Raw genomic sequence first — 15036 nt, forward strand, 5'->3', positions numbered from 1 at the left:
TTCGTTGCACAGAGAAGCTGTGGCTTCCCCATCCCGGGCAGTGTTCAAGGTCAGGTTGGATGGGGCTTGGGGCATCCTGCTCTAGTGGAAGGTGCCCCTGTCCATGGCAGGGGGGTCGAACTGGATGAGTTTTAAAGTCTGTGATTCTATGATTCTGGCCAAAAGCCTTGGTGCTTATTCTGGGGGGGAAACACATGGGCATTACCTTGACAGAGGTGCCTTAGTTCTGTGGGAAGCAGCTTAAAACACAGCTGGCAGAGCTGCAGAGCACCAGGTTCAGGAGCTGGCAGGCCCGTGTAGGGCTTAGATTCCAAAGCTGAGAATCTGTTGTTGAAAATTACCTCTCTTCTGCTTCGTGTCTGCTCCTAAAAGGGGCGGTTTTAACCCTTCCCCCCATTCGAACCTTGCTGGAATTCCCAGGCTCCCAGTTACAATGCTTTCTACTCACCGTTTTGGCTAAGTGCTGTGTAATTCAAGTCTTCTACGTGGCTGTTTCCCCACTAAATCTGGGGGCACTTGGGGTCTTCAGGTGCAGCACCTGGATCACGACGCCGACCAAGATGGCTTTAACGCCCCTTTTCCCCAAGGACGGCGTGCGACCGCCCGAGTACCCCATTCCCCGGTGCTCCACGGCAGGTGTGAATCTTCCCGGGCGAGGTGTGGCTGTCGGCGGCCGGGAGCCGGGGTTGAGCAGCGTCCCCCCGGGCCGTGCCGGCGCAGCCCCGCAGGGGAGCGCGGCTCTGTGGCGGGGGCGCGGGGCGGGGCGGGGGGCTGCGCCCTGCGCGGGATTGGCGCGGGACGGCGTGATGCCACGTCCGGCGGGGGAAGCCCGGCCTCGCTCCGGAGCTCCCCCGCCGCCCGGCTCGGCGCGCAGGTGGAGTGGTGCCGCCGCACGCACGGACCGACCCGCCGAGCCCAGCCCCGCGCCGTGCCGAGGGAGCAGTCCTGCGGCCCGGCCCGCCCCGCGCCTCGCCCCACTCCGCCCGGCCCTGCCGCGCCGCAGCCGGCATCATCGTGGCGGGACTGCCCGGGGATGCAGCCGCGCTAAGAACAAAAGCCCCTCTGCCACGGTCACGCTCCGGGGCTCTAAAGCGGCCCGGCCCAGCCAAACTTGGATCTCTGCCCCTCTCCGCCGAAGCCGCGGAGGCGTCCGGATTGAACTCGCCGGAGCCTTCGCCGCGGCAGAGCCCGAGAGCCGGGGCTCCCCAGCCCCGCTTCGCGCCGTCCCGCCGGGGCTGCCCGGGGAGGGACGGACGGAGGGAAGGAAGGGGCCGCGCCCCGGACCCGGCACCGCCGCCTCAGAGGGACCCCGGCCGCCTCCCCGCTGCGGGACCTTGGCTTTGCCCTTCGCACGGCAGGTGGCGGGGCCAGCGGAGAAGGATGCGTTTCTTCCCGTGGGGATTTTGGCTGCTGTGTGTCGCCTCCGCCCCGGCTCGCGGTGACAGCGGCGGCAAGGCTAGGAGCTGCGCCGAGGTCCGGCAGCTGTATGGGGCCAAGGGCTTCAGCCTCAGCGGCGTGCCCCAGGCCGAGATCTCTGGTGAGTTCCGTGGAGCGCGGTGGCCGAGGGCGAGGGGATTCCGACCGGGGCTGATCGCTCCCGCCTCTGGAGTTTGTGTCTGGGCGCGGCGGCGAGCAGTCGGACCGGACGGGTTACCCCGAAGGCCCGGCACCCCCTGTAGCCACTGCCCGGGCTGAAGCGGGCTCTCTGCAGCGGTGGCGGTGCGAAGGAAGCTGGGGCGGGGGGAGGCGTGTAGGGTGTGTGCCTGTCCAAGTGTTCGGCGGTCCTTTCTTTTATTGCATTGTCTCGTTTTTTCTGTTTTGGGTACAATTGAAATGGTTTCAGGGATTGGTTCAGAGATCAGGATAATTAGTCTGCAGTGGGTTTTGGTGCTGGAACTGGAAAATGCCACAAGGTTATGAGAGAGAAGAATTGATTTCGTCTTCTTTTGGGTGGGAAACAAACCTATAAATGGCATTTGTCACTCGTTAAAACGAAGCAGGAGTAAAATGATGCTGTGTCGAGCACGTAGAGTGTAGAGGAAATCTGAGCAACCTACATCAGAGTGTGTCCGCTTGCCTTCATTCTGGATTTGGACAAATCTTGGTTCGTTTCCTCCTCTTTGCAGAAAACCACTGAAATACCAAAGAATATTCAAGGTCTGGTTTATGTTAGGTGGGTTGGTTTTTTTCTTGAAATCTTGAGGGGAATATGCTGAGATATTGGGGGTTTTGGTTTGGGTTTATAGATTCTCATCTAAGTTTTGATACACCAACTCATGACCCATATCTGAAAGATTTCCCCTCCCTTGTGGGAGCTTCCTCCTTCAGACAAAGCATAAAATGTGCAGGCGTACGTGCCAGAGCCAACCTACAGGGACATCCCAGGAAAACTACAGTTTGTAGTTCCCGTCAAAGCTACAGAATGCCTTATGTTGAATATTTCATTGTGTAGTTTTCCAAGGAAACCGAGTCATTATCTGCCCCATAGGGTGAACCATGTGCATGTCTCATACATGTGGACAAATTAAGACTTTCTTTGTCAAGTTGCAACAAAGAGTACGTTTCCCAAATGAGCTGAGCAGTCTTGAGGTTAAACAGTGGGGAATTTCAAAATCGTTTGAGCATCGCTATTAATAGAATAGTAATTCAGCTGAGCAAGAAAGTGGCTTTTTATACATTTACATCTAATTATGACAAATGTGAATACATTAGAGCCCTGTTTCAAGTGGGAAGTTCTTGGAGGACTAGGTATTTACAAATACTCATAGGGATGGCTACAGAATTGTGTACAGGGATAGTACTACATGGGCAGACCTTGGGGATGGTGGGTACAAGTGTTATGTAGCCCAGGCTGGCAGTGAGTAAAACATCTTGTGCCTACAAACCATTCATGCTCAAGAAGTGACAGAGGACACACAGGTTTCTGGGAAGCAGGAGTTTTGTTTCTTACTATTTGTTGCTACGTGTATGCTGACAAGTCTTGAGCAACAGTAGTTAAAACTTTAGTATCAAACTGGGCATCTCTGGTTGTTACTTTAGACAGGGAAACTATAGATAAATGCTATAAAACTTTGAGGAATACCACATGGAAACTAATATGAAGGAGTGCTTGAGAGAAGAAGGTTCCACCCATAAACCTGCTGCTGCTGATACAATTAGCCTGGTATTTAAAACCCGGTATTTAAGCTAGCGGACTTAATGACTTTCGTTGGTAATTATCATGCATACCTCCTGACTGAGAGATACTTAGGAATGTGCTTTCCTCCTGCTATTGTACTTACTGTACGGTTAAAACATTGATGTACATTAATACTAACCTTAGAAATGTCCATAAAAGTGTTGTATATCCTGTATGCTCTTTAGTGCAGAAGTTGATGCCAGTTTTGTTGTCTCTAAAAAGGAAGACTCTTGAGTATCCCTACGTGTAGGAGGTGCAGTTTATAATTCTACATTATTCTAAGTGCTCAGTCGTCACTTAAAGGCTCAACAGCATTAGTTCAGCTTGCTGACCATGGGGGTCATAATCTGTATGAGCCTTGTCAGGCTCCCCCTGGTTGACACCTGTGAATACACACACATCAACATATAACAACTTTTGGCTAAGGTAAGAAACACTGGTGAAGGTGCCATGGCTCCAGCTGGACCTGTGCTGCAGTTTCCTCATGGTGCCCTTCACCAGAGCTACCTGGAGAATCACATTTTTCATCTTATTTCTGAGCCCTCCAGAGGCAAAAGCCCTTCACTTTGTCCCTCTTTTGTCCCTCTGTCAAGGGGATCTTGCTGTTCCTTCTTTTTCCATTGCTTGCCCTGAAGCAAAAGGGAATACTCATTTCTCAGCCCACTGCCTTGTCCCTGTAGCGGTGCTGCCATGCTGGGCTGACCTTGCTCCTGTCTCCTTTGAGCTGGCTCCAGGCACTGCTTGGTGCATGTTGCTGTCACACCAGGCCAGCACTGGGAGTGAAACCACACTTGCACCCTCAGAACATGACTTCAAAAGGAGTTCAGTAAGCTCCCATGATGCAGGCTCTGACTCAGGCTGAGATGGCTGTGTTTATGTTGGGTTTAGAACAGTTATTGCATGCTTTACACCTTCTAATCTGTATTCTTTGTTATGATTTAAGAGGATTATGAGTAATACAAAGCCTCCACAGCTCACCAGAAGGTAGTCCCTGCTTATGACTGTTCAGATCAGTTTGAGGAGCAGTCACAGAGTTATTAGCTGGCTAATAGATAAGCATCTGATTCAGGGATAGACTCTTGGCTCACCATATTTCTCATGAGCCACCTAGACAGGGTTTCCTGTTTTTTTGCTAATGGTGTACAATGCCTTTAACATGTCTAAGCACTTTAAATGTGTCAGGTGCTGTTATTAAGGGTGTTTAGGGTATACACAAGGTGTTATATCTCCCTACTTTGAAGTCAGTGGCAAAACTTCCAAACATGAAAGAAGCATCTGCTTGTGGTAGTAATTCTAACGGACAGACGTGCGCCCAGAGTCTCAGGTGGAGCTCTGCCTGGAAGAAAGCTTTTAACAGTAGGGGAAACATTCCCTACTCCTTGGTTTTGGGAAAGTTATGACGCTTGCTTCTGTAAGACATACTTGAGCAAAGCTTTCCTCTCTGTTGGAGACTGTTCCCGTCACTCCCACCGTGGGTCCCCTAAACTGGTGGTTGAAGAAGAGAGGTGTCTTGATGTAAGTGTACTTAGTACCTGTGCTAAGAGCTGGTCTTTTGAGGCTCACAGCATGGTGTGTAGTGGAAGAGAGAAAGCCTATGGAAGAAAATAGTGTGTCTGGGGGAGGGTATCCAGCTTTCTCTGCTGACTTGATGGAATGGTTTAGGATTACTGATGTTGGATGGGTGACTGCTCCCCAGTGTCTCAAGCAGAGAAGGTATCTCCAGTACTGGAGGAGACTTCTTGTGATCTGATGTGGATGTGCTTGGCTCTTGCTCGCTGTTTGGGCTAGGCTTTTGCTTTGGTTTGTTTATTCCCCAAATTAATCCTTCCTAGACTTGGCTCTCCGCGAGGTTGACCTTGTTGACATGGGCAGTGGGTGTATCACAGTGAAAGAAGAGGAGGGCACAGAAAGAAGCCAGTGGACTTTGCCAAGCTATGTTGCTGCCCATCCAGTCACAGACCTCCTGTGCATGCTTCTCCTTGTTCCTTAGCTGAAATAAGTCAGAACAATCTTTTTAATCTTTTGGTCCTTTTAGGCTGCATAATTGGGTTTTGTGATGAGAGCGCTGTCAAGTGTATGTGTTAGAGACTTGCTCCAACAGCTCTGTGTCCTACTTATGTTGAGGGCACCAGAACTGCACAGCAAGGGGGGTTTCACCAAGAGGAGCAGAGTGGAGGGGCAGGATTCTCCTCCTTTGACCTCCTGGCCACACTCATTTTGATGCAGCCGGGGACACTGTTGATTTCTGGGCTGCGAGCGGACACTGCAGCCAGCTCATTTTCAGTTTCTCATTGACCAGCACCCCCAGGTCCTTCTCTGCAGGGCTGCTCTGGGTCACTTCTCTGCCCAACCTGCAACTGTGCCATATGACAAGTAGATTGGTGCGAAGGTTAGAGGAAGCCATGCCTGAACCGTGTGTCTCCATTTCTGTTTAACTCAAAATATACAGGCAGATGTGGATATTGGGCACTTTGGGGCGGTTTTGCTGTGGCTGACTGCAGAGTATGTGCACGCAAAACCAGGATCCGAATGGGATTTAGGGAAAAAAATGGGCGCCCTCTAGCGGTTGGCCACGGCAGCGGCAGGAGCCGGGAGGAGCCGGAGCTGGGTCTGGAGTCTGCTTAGATCGCCTTAGAGTTCCGTGGTGTTGCCATCGTTTTTCAGAGGATCTGCCTCTCTGTCGCTGTGATCCGCATGACTAAGCTCTCACCGCGTGATTATCCTTGTCAGCTCTGTCTGACAAAATGATTTCAACAGCTTCTTTTGTTGGTGAAGCAAAGTCATGTATTTTCTTTGCCAAACAAACTTGCGTGCTTGTCTAGCTGACGGCACCCGCCCCAACCAGGGAGTGAAACTGCAGGGCTTACCTTCCCTCTGGTCTTGCCCTGTAAGTGCCCTGCTCTGTTTAGGAACACATGTCAGTCAGTCTCTGGATGGGTTTGATAGGTGACATGTGGCTTTTGGCGTGGATTGGGAAGCAGTTGGTTTAATGTTCTGTTGCATTCAGTATGACTGTCTTGCATTGAGGGGACTGGATAGATCTATTCCTCTGGATAATTTCAATATTAAGTGTGGTTTGACTTAACCGAAGGTGGGGAGGGAGCTGCTAACTTGATTATCACCAGATTTAGAGCCAGAGGTTTTCTTTTCCTCTGGCAAGTCACAGCAACGCTAGCTGAAACCAGAGGTAATGAAGCATCACAGCAACTGAGCCAAGCTCTGCACCCTACCCAGCACTGCCCATCAGTAAGGAAGGGGAGGTTAAGTATCATCTGCTTTTATTGCAGCAGCAAATTGCGTTAGGCACAGTGTGGAAGGTGAAGGCAGGATAAAGGATGGCCCCAGCCTCAGAGAGCTGCTGGTCTGAGCAGTAACAGCCCTGACCCTGCTATCTGCAGTAGACTCAGCACGGTGCGGCTGGGGCTGGTGCTACAGTTCTGGTTTCCGAGCAGCAGCTTGGGTGTTCTGTTGCTTGTGTGGTGGGACTGTGGAACTGAGGAGCAGGGAAGGTGGGAGGGTGATTCCAGGTGTCCTTGGCATTGGGAAACTTTTGTGTCTGCTTTCAGCTGGAAATGCTGGGAATTTCAGGGGAAGAGCAGGGAAATTGACATCCCAATTCTGTGGAGATCTGCAGGCTTCCTTGGGGAAACAGCTTTAATTTTTCTGCTGCCCTGGCCCCTGCTGAAGGCAACATATTTCTAGATACTGTGTTTCTTTGTTTGTCCTGTGAGGTGCTTTTGTGTACCTGTAGCAGGCAGGTAGCCTTTTGGAGGGAATAGTGTCAAGGCAGCGAGCTGCTCTGGCATAGTGAGCCCTACCTCCCATATCCCCTTGACTTCTGTGCAGCAGCAGGCGTGTAGCAAACGTGTGGAGACACCTTTTGGGATTGTCCTGTGGAAGAGCATCTTTATCAGTTGAGGCCTAATTCAGAAAGGAGTTGAACATGCTACTTCTGGTTGTGTGGCAGTAAAGCTGAGGAGAATGCTTGATGCTGACTTGTGTCTGCCCCTTCTGGACCTTCTGCATAGATTGAGTCTTTTTGAAAACCCTGAGCACCTCCTTCCTTGTTCCCACCCGTATGAGTTAGGTCAGAAGTGGGCCATGTTTTCCAAAGCATCTCCAAATACTACCAGGCACAGCTGTGAGAAGGCAAGAGAGGTTCAGTGGGCAGCTTGGTGGCCTGGAGCAAGAATGGTAAAGAATGACTGCATCATTAAATCTCCCTGGAAAAAGTCGCATTCTTGCTTCCCTGTCTGTGGAAGGAGAATTGACAGTCTTTTCTTGACATCTGGAAGGATAACTCAGATGATGGAAAGACCCAGGGAAAAGATACCCTGAAACATGCAGGAACCCTCGTAGCAGTTGCTAGAAGATCATTCCATCATGGTTTGTAGTTTGTTTGCACAAAGTTGTTGTTGCTGCCCTTGCATTAGGACATTTCTTCTCAAAGTTAGAACAATAAATACAGTTCAAAACTCAATAAAAGCAGAAAATCTGCCTGTTTTCCCTGGTGCCCATGAAGGACAGACTGCCTTGTGATGTCTGTATTCCTCCACAGAATATGTTACATCCGTGACAGGTAAAACATGTCTTTAAGTAACATTTGATTCCCAGGCAATCTGGTTACTTCTGCTGCCAGATTGTTCTGCAAACATCATAAAGCTTTAGACTGTAGACACTTCTGATGTAGCCTGTATGCCAGGCTGCATCCCCAGAGTGTGACCAGCAGGTTGAGGGAGGGGATTCCACACCTCTGTCCTGCTCTGGTGAGACCCGTGCTGCGGTCCTGTGTCCAGCTCTGGGGCAACAACACAAGAGGGACATGGGGCTGTTGGAGTGAGCCCAGAGGAGGCCATGGAGATGCTGCGAGGGCTGGAGCAGCTCTGCTCTGGAGCCAGGCTGAGAGAGCTGGGCTGGTTCAGCCTGGAGAAGAGAAAGGGTCCTGAAGGGGACACCTTAGAGCAGCTCCAGTGCCTAAAGGGGCTACAAGAAAGCTGGAGAGGGGCTTTGGACAAGGGCCTGTAGTGACGGGACAAGGGGGAATGGCTTTAAACTGACAGAGGGGAGACTGAGATTAGACATTAGGCAGAAATTCTTCCCTGTGAGGGTGCTGAGGCACTGGCACAGGGTGCCCAGAGAAGCTGTGGCTGCCCCATCCCTGGCAGTGTTCAAGGCCGGGTTGGACGGGGCTTGGAGCAACCTCCTCCAGTGGAAGGTGTCCCTGCCCACGGCAGGGGTTGGAATTGGATGAACTTTAAGGTCCCTTCCAACCCAGTCCATGCTGTGATTCTATGAAAATGCTTGTCTGCATGTGTCGGAGCTGGGTCAGTCACTTTTGCTCACTGGTGTGTTTGGAAATTCTTCACGCATGGACCACTTTTTTTGTTTCTTACGTCTTGAATGAGCAGAGTGCTCTGTGACGGTTCCCACTCTGAGTTTTAGCAAACACATGAATCACTGTACAGAGATTATAAACCTAACTTAATTTCTCATGCCTTTTCCTATACAGTGCAGCATGAATCAAAAGCACAGAATTACCCAGCTGCTACAACTCCTGTGCTAGCAGCAGGAGTAAAACAATCTTTTAAATTGCCATGCATTCTTCTGAAGTATTAAAAGAAGAGGAAAACAACAACACAGAAAGTTTTACTGTGGTTTCACGGAGCAGCGCCATAGTACTTATGCAGACAGTCAATCTTTTATATGACTAGAATGCAAAGAGTCTATGACAAATAGTTTTGGCTTGTAAAACATTGGTATTTTATAGGATTGTAAAACTATACTGTATAATTTAGTTGGAGTGTTTCCATGAGCTTTACCCAAGTCTCTTCCCTTTTAGCTGGAGCAGACGGGCATATTTCTAAAATATGAATAATTTAGAAATTCTGCTTGCTGCAAAGTTTGTTCATAAATAGAAATAGAATAAAAGCACTGTCAGAAATTTAGATTAATTGCACATTTCTTAAAAAATAAACAGAGGCTACTTCAGCCTCTGCTGCTTTCTGTTCATGTTGTTGTGCTCAAGTTTGTAGTGATTTGGTGGCATAACTGATCCTGAAGTGAGGGCTGAGCATAGTGTAAAGTGAACTTTGTGTGATGGCAGAGCAGGGGGATGCTCTGTCAGCATCTATCTCTTGTCTGTTCCTGCGATCTCCCACATAAGCTGGGTGGTGGAAATGGGGTGCTGTAATATACCACATAGGTCTAGCAGGAGGAGGGTCTGCTCTTTGTACCCATCTAGATGCAGATTTTTACCATGAGGCTGGAAAAGCCACTTTGCTCTTTTCAGCTGTTTCCTGTACCATAAACACTCAATTGGAATGAGGGAGCTCAGATAATTCATGGGAAGTTTGGTTTATTAAACTGTACTCCTTAAAAGAGAGCAGTGGTCTTCTCCCCTGATGCAGTTGCTCTCTGTGCACAGCTGCATGAGTTTAAAACAGTTGGATAATAGTTTAGGTTTTACAAACATCTGTTTGGCTTTGTGACAGAATACCAAGCAAGCCCTGCAAAAAAACCCTAACCCTCTCACTCCCTTTTCATTTGTGGGAGGTCTCATGGAGGCTTCCATGTTGAGGGAGAAGGAGGCTGGTATTTGTATTCGAGAGGCTCTCTAAGACCAGACCATAGCTGGAGACTCATCTGCTGTGAATTTGAGGAAGGGCTGCACAATAGTGGGAACCTGTAGGTAGAAGTCCCACTGACTCAGCCACAGGCTCCCCAGGGCCTGTGCCCCATCGTGTCTGATGGGGGGTAGGAAGTAGGAGTGGCCCAACTGCTTGTGTTTGGGGATGGTTAGTGTGGAGCAGACATTGAGAAGTGCCTGGAGAGGTCAGAGAAGTGTTCCTGATTGCCTTCTGCAGTGTGTCTAGCATGTTCCCTATGTGAATTTAAGCCCAGATAAGCAAAAAGTGATATGATGTTGTATAAATATATGCATGAATCTCTCTAATGTGTTAGGTACTGGAGTCCCTGCACAGAGTGCAAGAGTAGGGAAAGCCCCTTGTTCCTCAGAGTTGCCATGGAGGTTCTGTCCTCAGGCCAGTGATCGGATACTCCTTTTTGTCTTCCCAGGTGAGTCTGCACATCTGTCCTATCTCTAGGGTTTGCATTAAGTTGATTTAGAACAGTGTCTGTTGCACTCATCGTGTCTTGGAAAGCTGTATGTGGTTTTATTTGATCAGTTGATAGTAACCAGTAACTTAATTATCTCTGCTACACATTGACATTAGGGGCAGAAAAAGTTTAGATGTGGAAAGTGTGGATTAAATTTTTCTCTGATGGAGTTTATACAGGGTGATAATATGTGAGGCCACTTAATAGATACATTAAGGTGGTCAAAGTGATGTCAGTTGTGGAGGGTTGGAATTAGCTGTGGCAGAGCAGAGTGCTATAAATCCTGTAAATTGCTCTTTAGGTTTACTGGCAAGTATTTTTACCTTACTGGTTGCAGAGCCCAATCATGCCAGAAAAGGACTTGTTTAGGTTACTGACCTCCAGCTTCAGGCATGTGGTGTGCTGGCAGACTGCTCTTTGCTTTTCTCTCCATGAAGTCTCACAGCCACTCCTTGCCAGGTTAAATGTTGCTCTCTACACCTACCTGATGTAGGTGTACATCTACGTCTGAGAGGAGGTTGTAGCAACATGGGTGTCAGTCCCTTTTCCCAACTAACAAGGGATAGGACAAGAGGAAATAGCGTCAAGCTGTGCCAGGAGAGGTTTAGACTGGATATTAGGAAAAGTTCCTTCACCAAAAGGGTTGTCAAGCACTGGAACAGGCTGCCCAGGGAAGCGGTGGAGTCGCCTTCCACAGAGGTATTTAGAATATGTATAGATGTGGTGCTTATAACACCATAACAGAGGTTATGGTTTATTGCCATGAAACTGGAATTGACTTATGGGTTTTATACATTTATGCATATGTGTGTGTGTGTGTGTCTAAACATGGGGTTGGTAGCTCTGGAAAGGGAATTTTGACCAGCTTGCTGGTGCCAACGTTCGTGTGGGGTGAGATTTTCCCTGCCTGAGCTCTGATACGCAGCTTCCTCCCAAGATGGAGGTGAGCAGTTATGTACAGAGCCATGCTTGTTTCTGACACCAGTCTGGTTCCTGATGGAGAGCAGTTTGTTTTGCCATATCCACATGTACCACACTGCAATTGTGGCATCGCTTACAGCTTCAAATGCCTCCATGCTATGCTGATGCCTTTAGTGTCAGGATGGCTTCCTGTTGCTGAGTGAACTGAGTTTGTTGCTCAGTAGGACAGTACATTCAGGGGAAACCTAAGCCAAATGTTGGTAGCACTTCTGCAGAACTAATTAAAATGAAATTCTCACTGGTAAGTCTTCACAGGTGCCAGCAAATAGAAAAAAGCAAAGCCTAAGCTCTGACTTGGCTCTCGTTAAAATAAGCTGAGAGCAAATACCTTCTGACGCAGGGCACGTTTCACTTGTAAACCAGGAAAGAAAGCCGCTTTGTTTAAATGCAGTATCATTTCTCCCACTATCCACTATCCAGCTGTCTGAGGGCTCCAGTTTTATCTTGTAAGTAACACTGCTGCTACTGTTTGTGTTGCACTGAAGCAACCTCCTGTCACAGTTGTAAAAGAAATATTTTTTGTTGTTACTAATACACTTCATTGACAGAGTTTAGGACTTGCGTTTCTAAATGTATCTGCTGATGTGTGCGTATCCAGTAAGGTGTTGTCTTGTGTTGTCTGGCTATCACTGATGTGTTTTGAGCATGCTGTGTCACTCAGGCTGATCAAGCTATTCATTGTGTCAGCTAAAGACATCTGAAAGGCCCCTTTCCAGCATTCTTTGTGGGAGCAGCTCTTAGAGCCTGGTGTGCCTCTGTGTGAGACCCCTGCAACAGCCTGGAGTAGAACTGTAGAAGGGGAAGCTGTGAAATGTGGGTTTGTGCAGCGTTGAGAAGTCCAGAAGAAAGAAGCGTAGGGGGGATCCTGCTGCTGTCACCAAAAGCTTAATGGATGGCAATAGAGAAAATAGAGGTAGACTTGTGTGCACTTGGGTGCAGCTATGAGAGGTGGCAGACACAAACTGGAACTGGGGAAATTCTCATTTCATACATGGAAAGACTTTTCCAATGTGAGTGATGGAGCAGGATCCCAGAGAGGTGGTGGGATTTCCATCTCTAGCCTTGAAGATATTCATAGTTTTTCTGCTTTGGCACATGTGTCTGCCATGACCTTTGGCAAATTGCTTAATCTGTTTTATCCCCAATCCCCATCTGTGCATTAATGTCTTTAAATAATTGTGTTTTGTAATTTGCCTACAAATTATAAAGTCTTGGAGTACTGAGTCTCACTATTTCTCTATATTTCACTTTACAGTGCTTAGCACAACGGGACTGTAAATCTTCATTAGTCCCTTGATACATGAATAATAAACAGTAAAGGCATAATTTAGGGTCACATTCTGCCTCTGTTCTCATGATGTATAAAGACGGGGGGGGGGGGGGGGGGGGTATTGATTAAAATGCTCTGTTGTTCAACCTAACAAAGACACATGGCCTTACTGAACAGGTTTTTATGAGCCTGTTCTTGGCACTTTTGGTTTTGGGGATTTTATTTTGTTTCATCATTACTCATTGATTGCAGGTATCCAAACAATTTGCTTGGCGGATCAGGGAATAATAAATTCCTTTAATCTCTGTCTCTTTCAGTTTAATTATTGTTAACTCATTACTTAGTGTTTAGTGCAGTGAATAATGAACTCTGTTCACTGTGCACTGGAGAAGACTAGGACTACAGAGACAGAACTGGATTCACTGGTTCTTTTGAAAATACAAACCAAAATTGCAGAGTCACTGAACATTTAACCCTAGGTTAGATTGAAGGTTATCAGTAGGCGTCCTGCTATTGCTTTTGCAGGCTTGAATATAGGTTATTATTTCAGTTGATTCCATGCCTTGCATTGCATTACATTTGTTGCTTTATTTTAGGCAGCTAAGAAAGTAATCACTACTATGTAGACAGTTATTTTTGTCTTGATTATAAGACAGTGTCTTATAAAATCATGCGTAGTACAATTCTCATTATTACAGACACACTTTACATTTGTGACTGTGGTAATACTTGTGTTAAATTACTTCCTGCAGAGTTTAACAGACCTTCCTATTTCACCTATAGCCAGGAGAATAAGTACTTCATCCACTCGGGTGCCGTGCTGCTGAGCATATGAGTTGTGTGTGGAGATGACCCATTCCTCTCATTTCTTGTCATCTTTTCATCATAGAAGACTCGGTGAACCCTACATGGCAGGTGTTGGTCATCCCATCACAGTCAGGGTCACCCTAATTGCTTTGCTGTCACATCAGCGACTCAGTTCAGCCCCTGAAGCCAACATGCACTGTGTCACATAGAACACAAACTAAACCACACCACTGTGTTTTTAAGCACCTTGGTTATGTATGTTAAGCTTTCTTGCTGAGGCTGAAGAAAGCCGGACACCAGAAGTTAGAGAACATTAATGATCCAGGACGGATGGAGTCACTCTAAAAAGGAGCAGCAGATTGTTCACCCATTGCTGCCTGCTCTTCACCCTGTCAGGCTGGCTTCAAGCATGCCTCCTTCAGTTCTGCAGCTGTTCACACAGGAGTTTGGAAGAGTAAAAATACTACCAAGGCTGAGACTCTGGAGCAGACCATGAAAGCCTGAAAACACAGTTGCCTTTGGTAGAAATATACATTTCCTATCAGGATATTATCAGCTTTATTCATAGAATCACCTGGGTTGGAAGAAACCTTCAAGATCAAGTCTAACTGTTCCCCAGCACTGCCAAGGCCACCACTAACCCGCGTCATTAAGAGCGTCGTCTACATGGTTTGTGAACGCTTCCAGGGATGGTAACTCCACCACTGCCCTGGACAGCCTGTTCCAATGCCAGAGCACCCATTCGGGGAAAACATTGTTCCTCATATCCAGTCTAAACCTTCCCTGGCACAGCTTGATGCTGTTTCCTGTTTTCCTATCCCTTGTTACTCGGAGAAGAGACCAGCCACCTCCTTGTTCCATCCTCCTTTCAGGTACTTGTTGAGAGCTAGAATGTAGTGAAGAGAACAGTGGGAAGCCATGCTGAAAGGCTTATGAGGGTTTGGCAGCACATCATGGAAAGGTTGAGTTTGGCTGCATGTCAAAGATGAGTCTCGAAATGTTTATTATGGGCTTTTGCTACTGTATTCTGCTCAGTCATCAGAAGACTGTTCGTAGCACTCTCATTGTATGACCATTCTCAGCACAAATTCAATGCAGCGCTCTTTCTTGCAAAATGCACAAGGAGAGAGATCCTGGCTGCTCTAGAATACTAAGTTGCTTCTCTAGAAATAGTTTTCCAGGGCTGGGGAAGGAGTTTTTCTTTGCACAGTGTCCGCCACAAAAGCCCTCTTAATCTGAATGCCATTCCCCACAGCTGTAGAGAGAGAAAATGGCACTTGCCAAATCTGCAGATCAGAGTTGTGTTTCTGTCAGCTTTGGCAGTTCCATGACTTTTGGTAACGCTAATGAAGGCAATCTGGGTTTAATTTAAAAGCCTCCCTGAAGGAAAAAACCTAGCTGGCAGTTGAGGGTTTCACCAGTGTCCTTGTGTGAAACTTCTCTAACCTTGTTTTCTATGGTTTGCTCTAGCCAAGGAGAAACTCTTAATTAAAAAATATTCCTAAAGTAGCCAAATATGCAGGAATGTACTTATGCTATAAGTATCTGTACTGGTTCTGCAGTAAATCACTCCTTTGTTTTCATTTGATGAGCAACTCTAATTAACCAAATGAAAAGACTGCTTATCCTGCAGTTAGCTGCTTCTCAGATGATCGAGGCACCAAGGGTGGCAGGGCTTTAGATG

At 47.7% G+C, this 15036-nt stretch overlaps 1 protein-coding gene across 1 annotated transcript in view; it reads left to right on the top strand.

Annotated features, from left to right (window-relative positions):
• The first annotated feature begins 971 nt into the window (after positions 1-971).
• GPC1 (glypican 1) overlaps positions 972-15036 on the top strand; it is a 198666-nt gene continuing 184601 nt past the window's right edge. Inside the window, exon 1 of the mRNA XM_057426564.1 lies at positions 972-1537. Coding sequence (XP_057282547.1) covers positions 1381-1537 — 157 coding nt within the window. The 5' untranslated portion in view covers positions 972-1380. The remainder of the gene's footprint in view (positions 1538-15036) is intronic.

Source organism: Pezoporus wallicus, unplaced genomic scaffold, assembly GCF_028554395.1.
Source record: "Pezoporus wallicus isolate ANWC-B61680 ecotype Strahan unplaced genomic scaffold, APGP_CSIRO_Pwel_v1 contig_7680, whole genome shotgun sequence".
In the NCBI taxonomy this organism is placed as follows: domain Eukaryota; kingdom Metazoa; phylum Chordata; class Aves; order Psittaciformes; family Psittacidae; genus Pezoporus; species Pezoporus wallicus.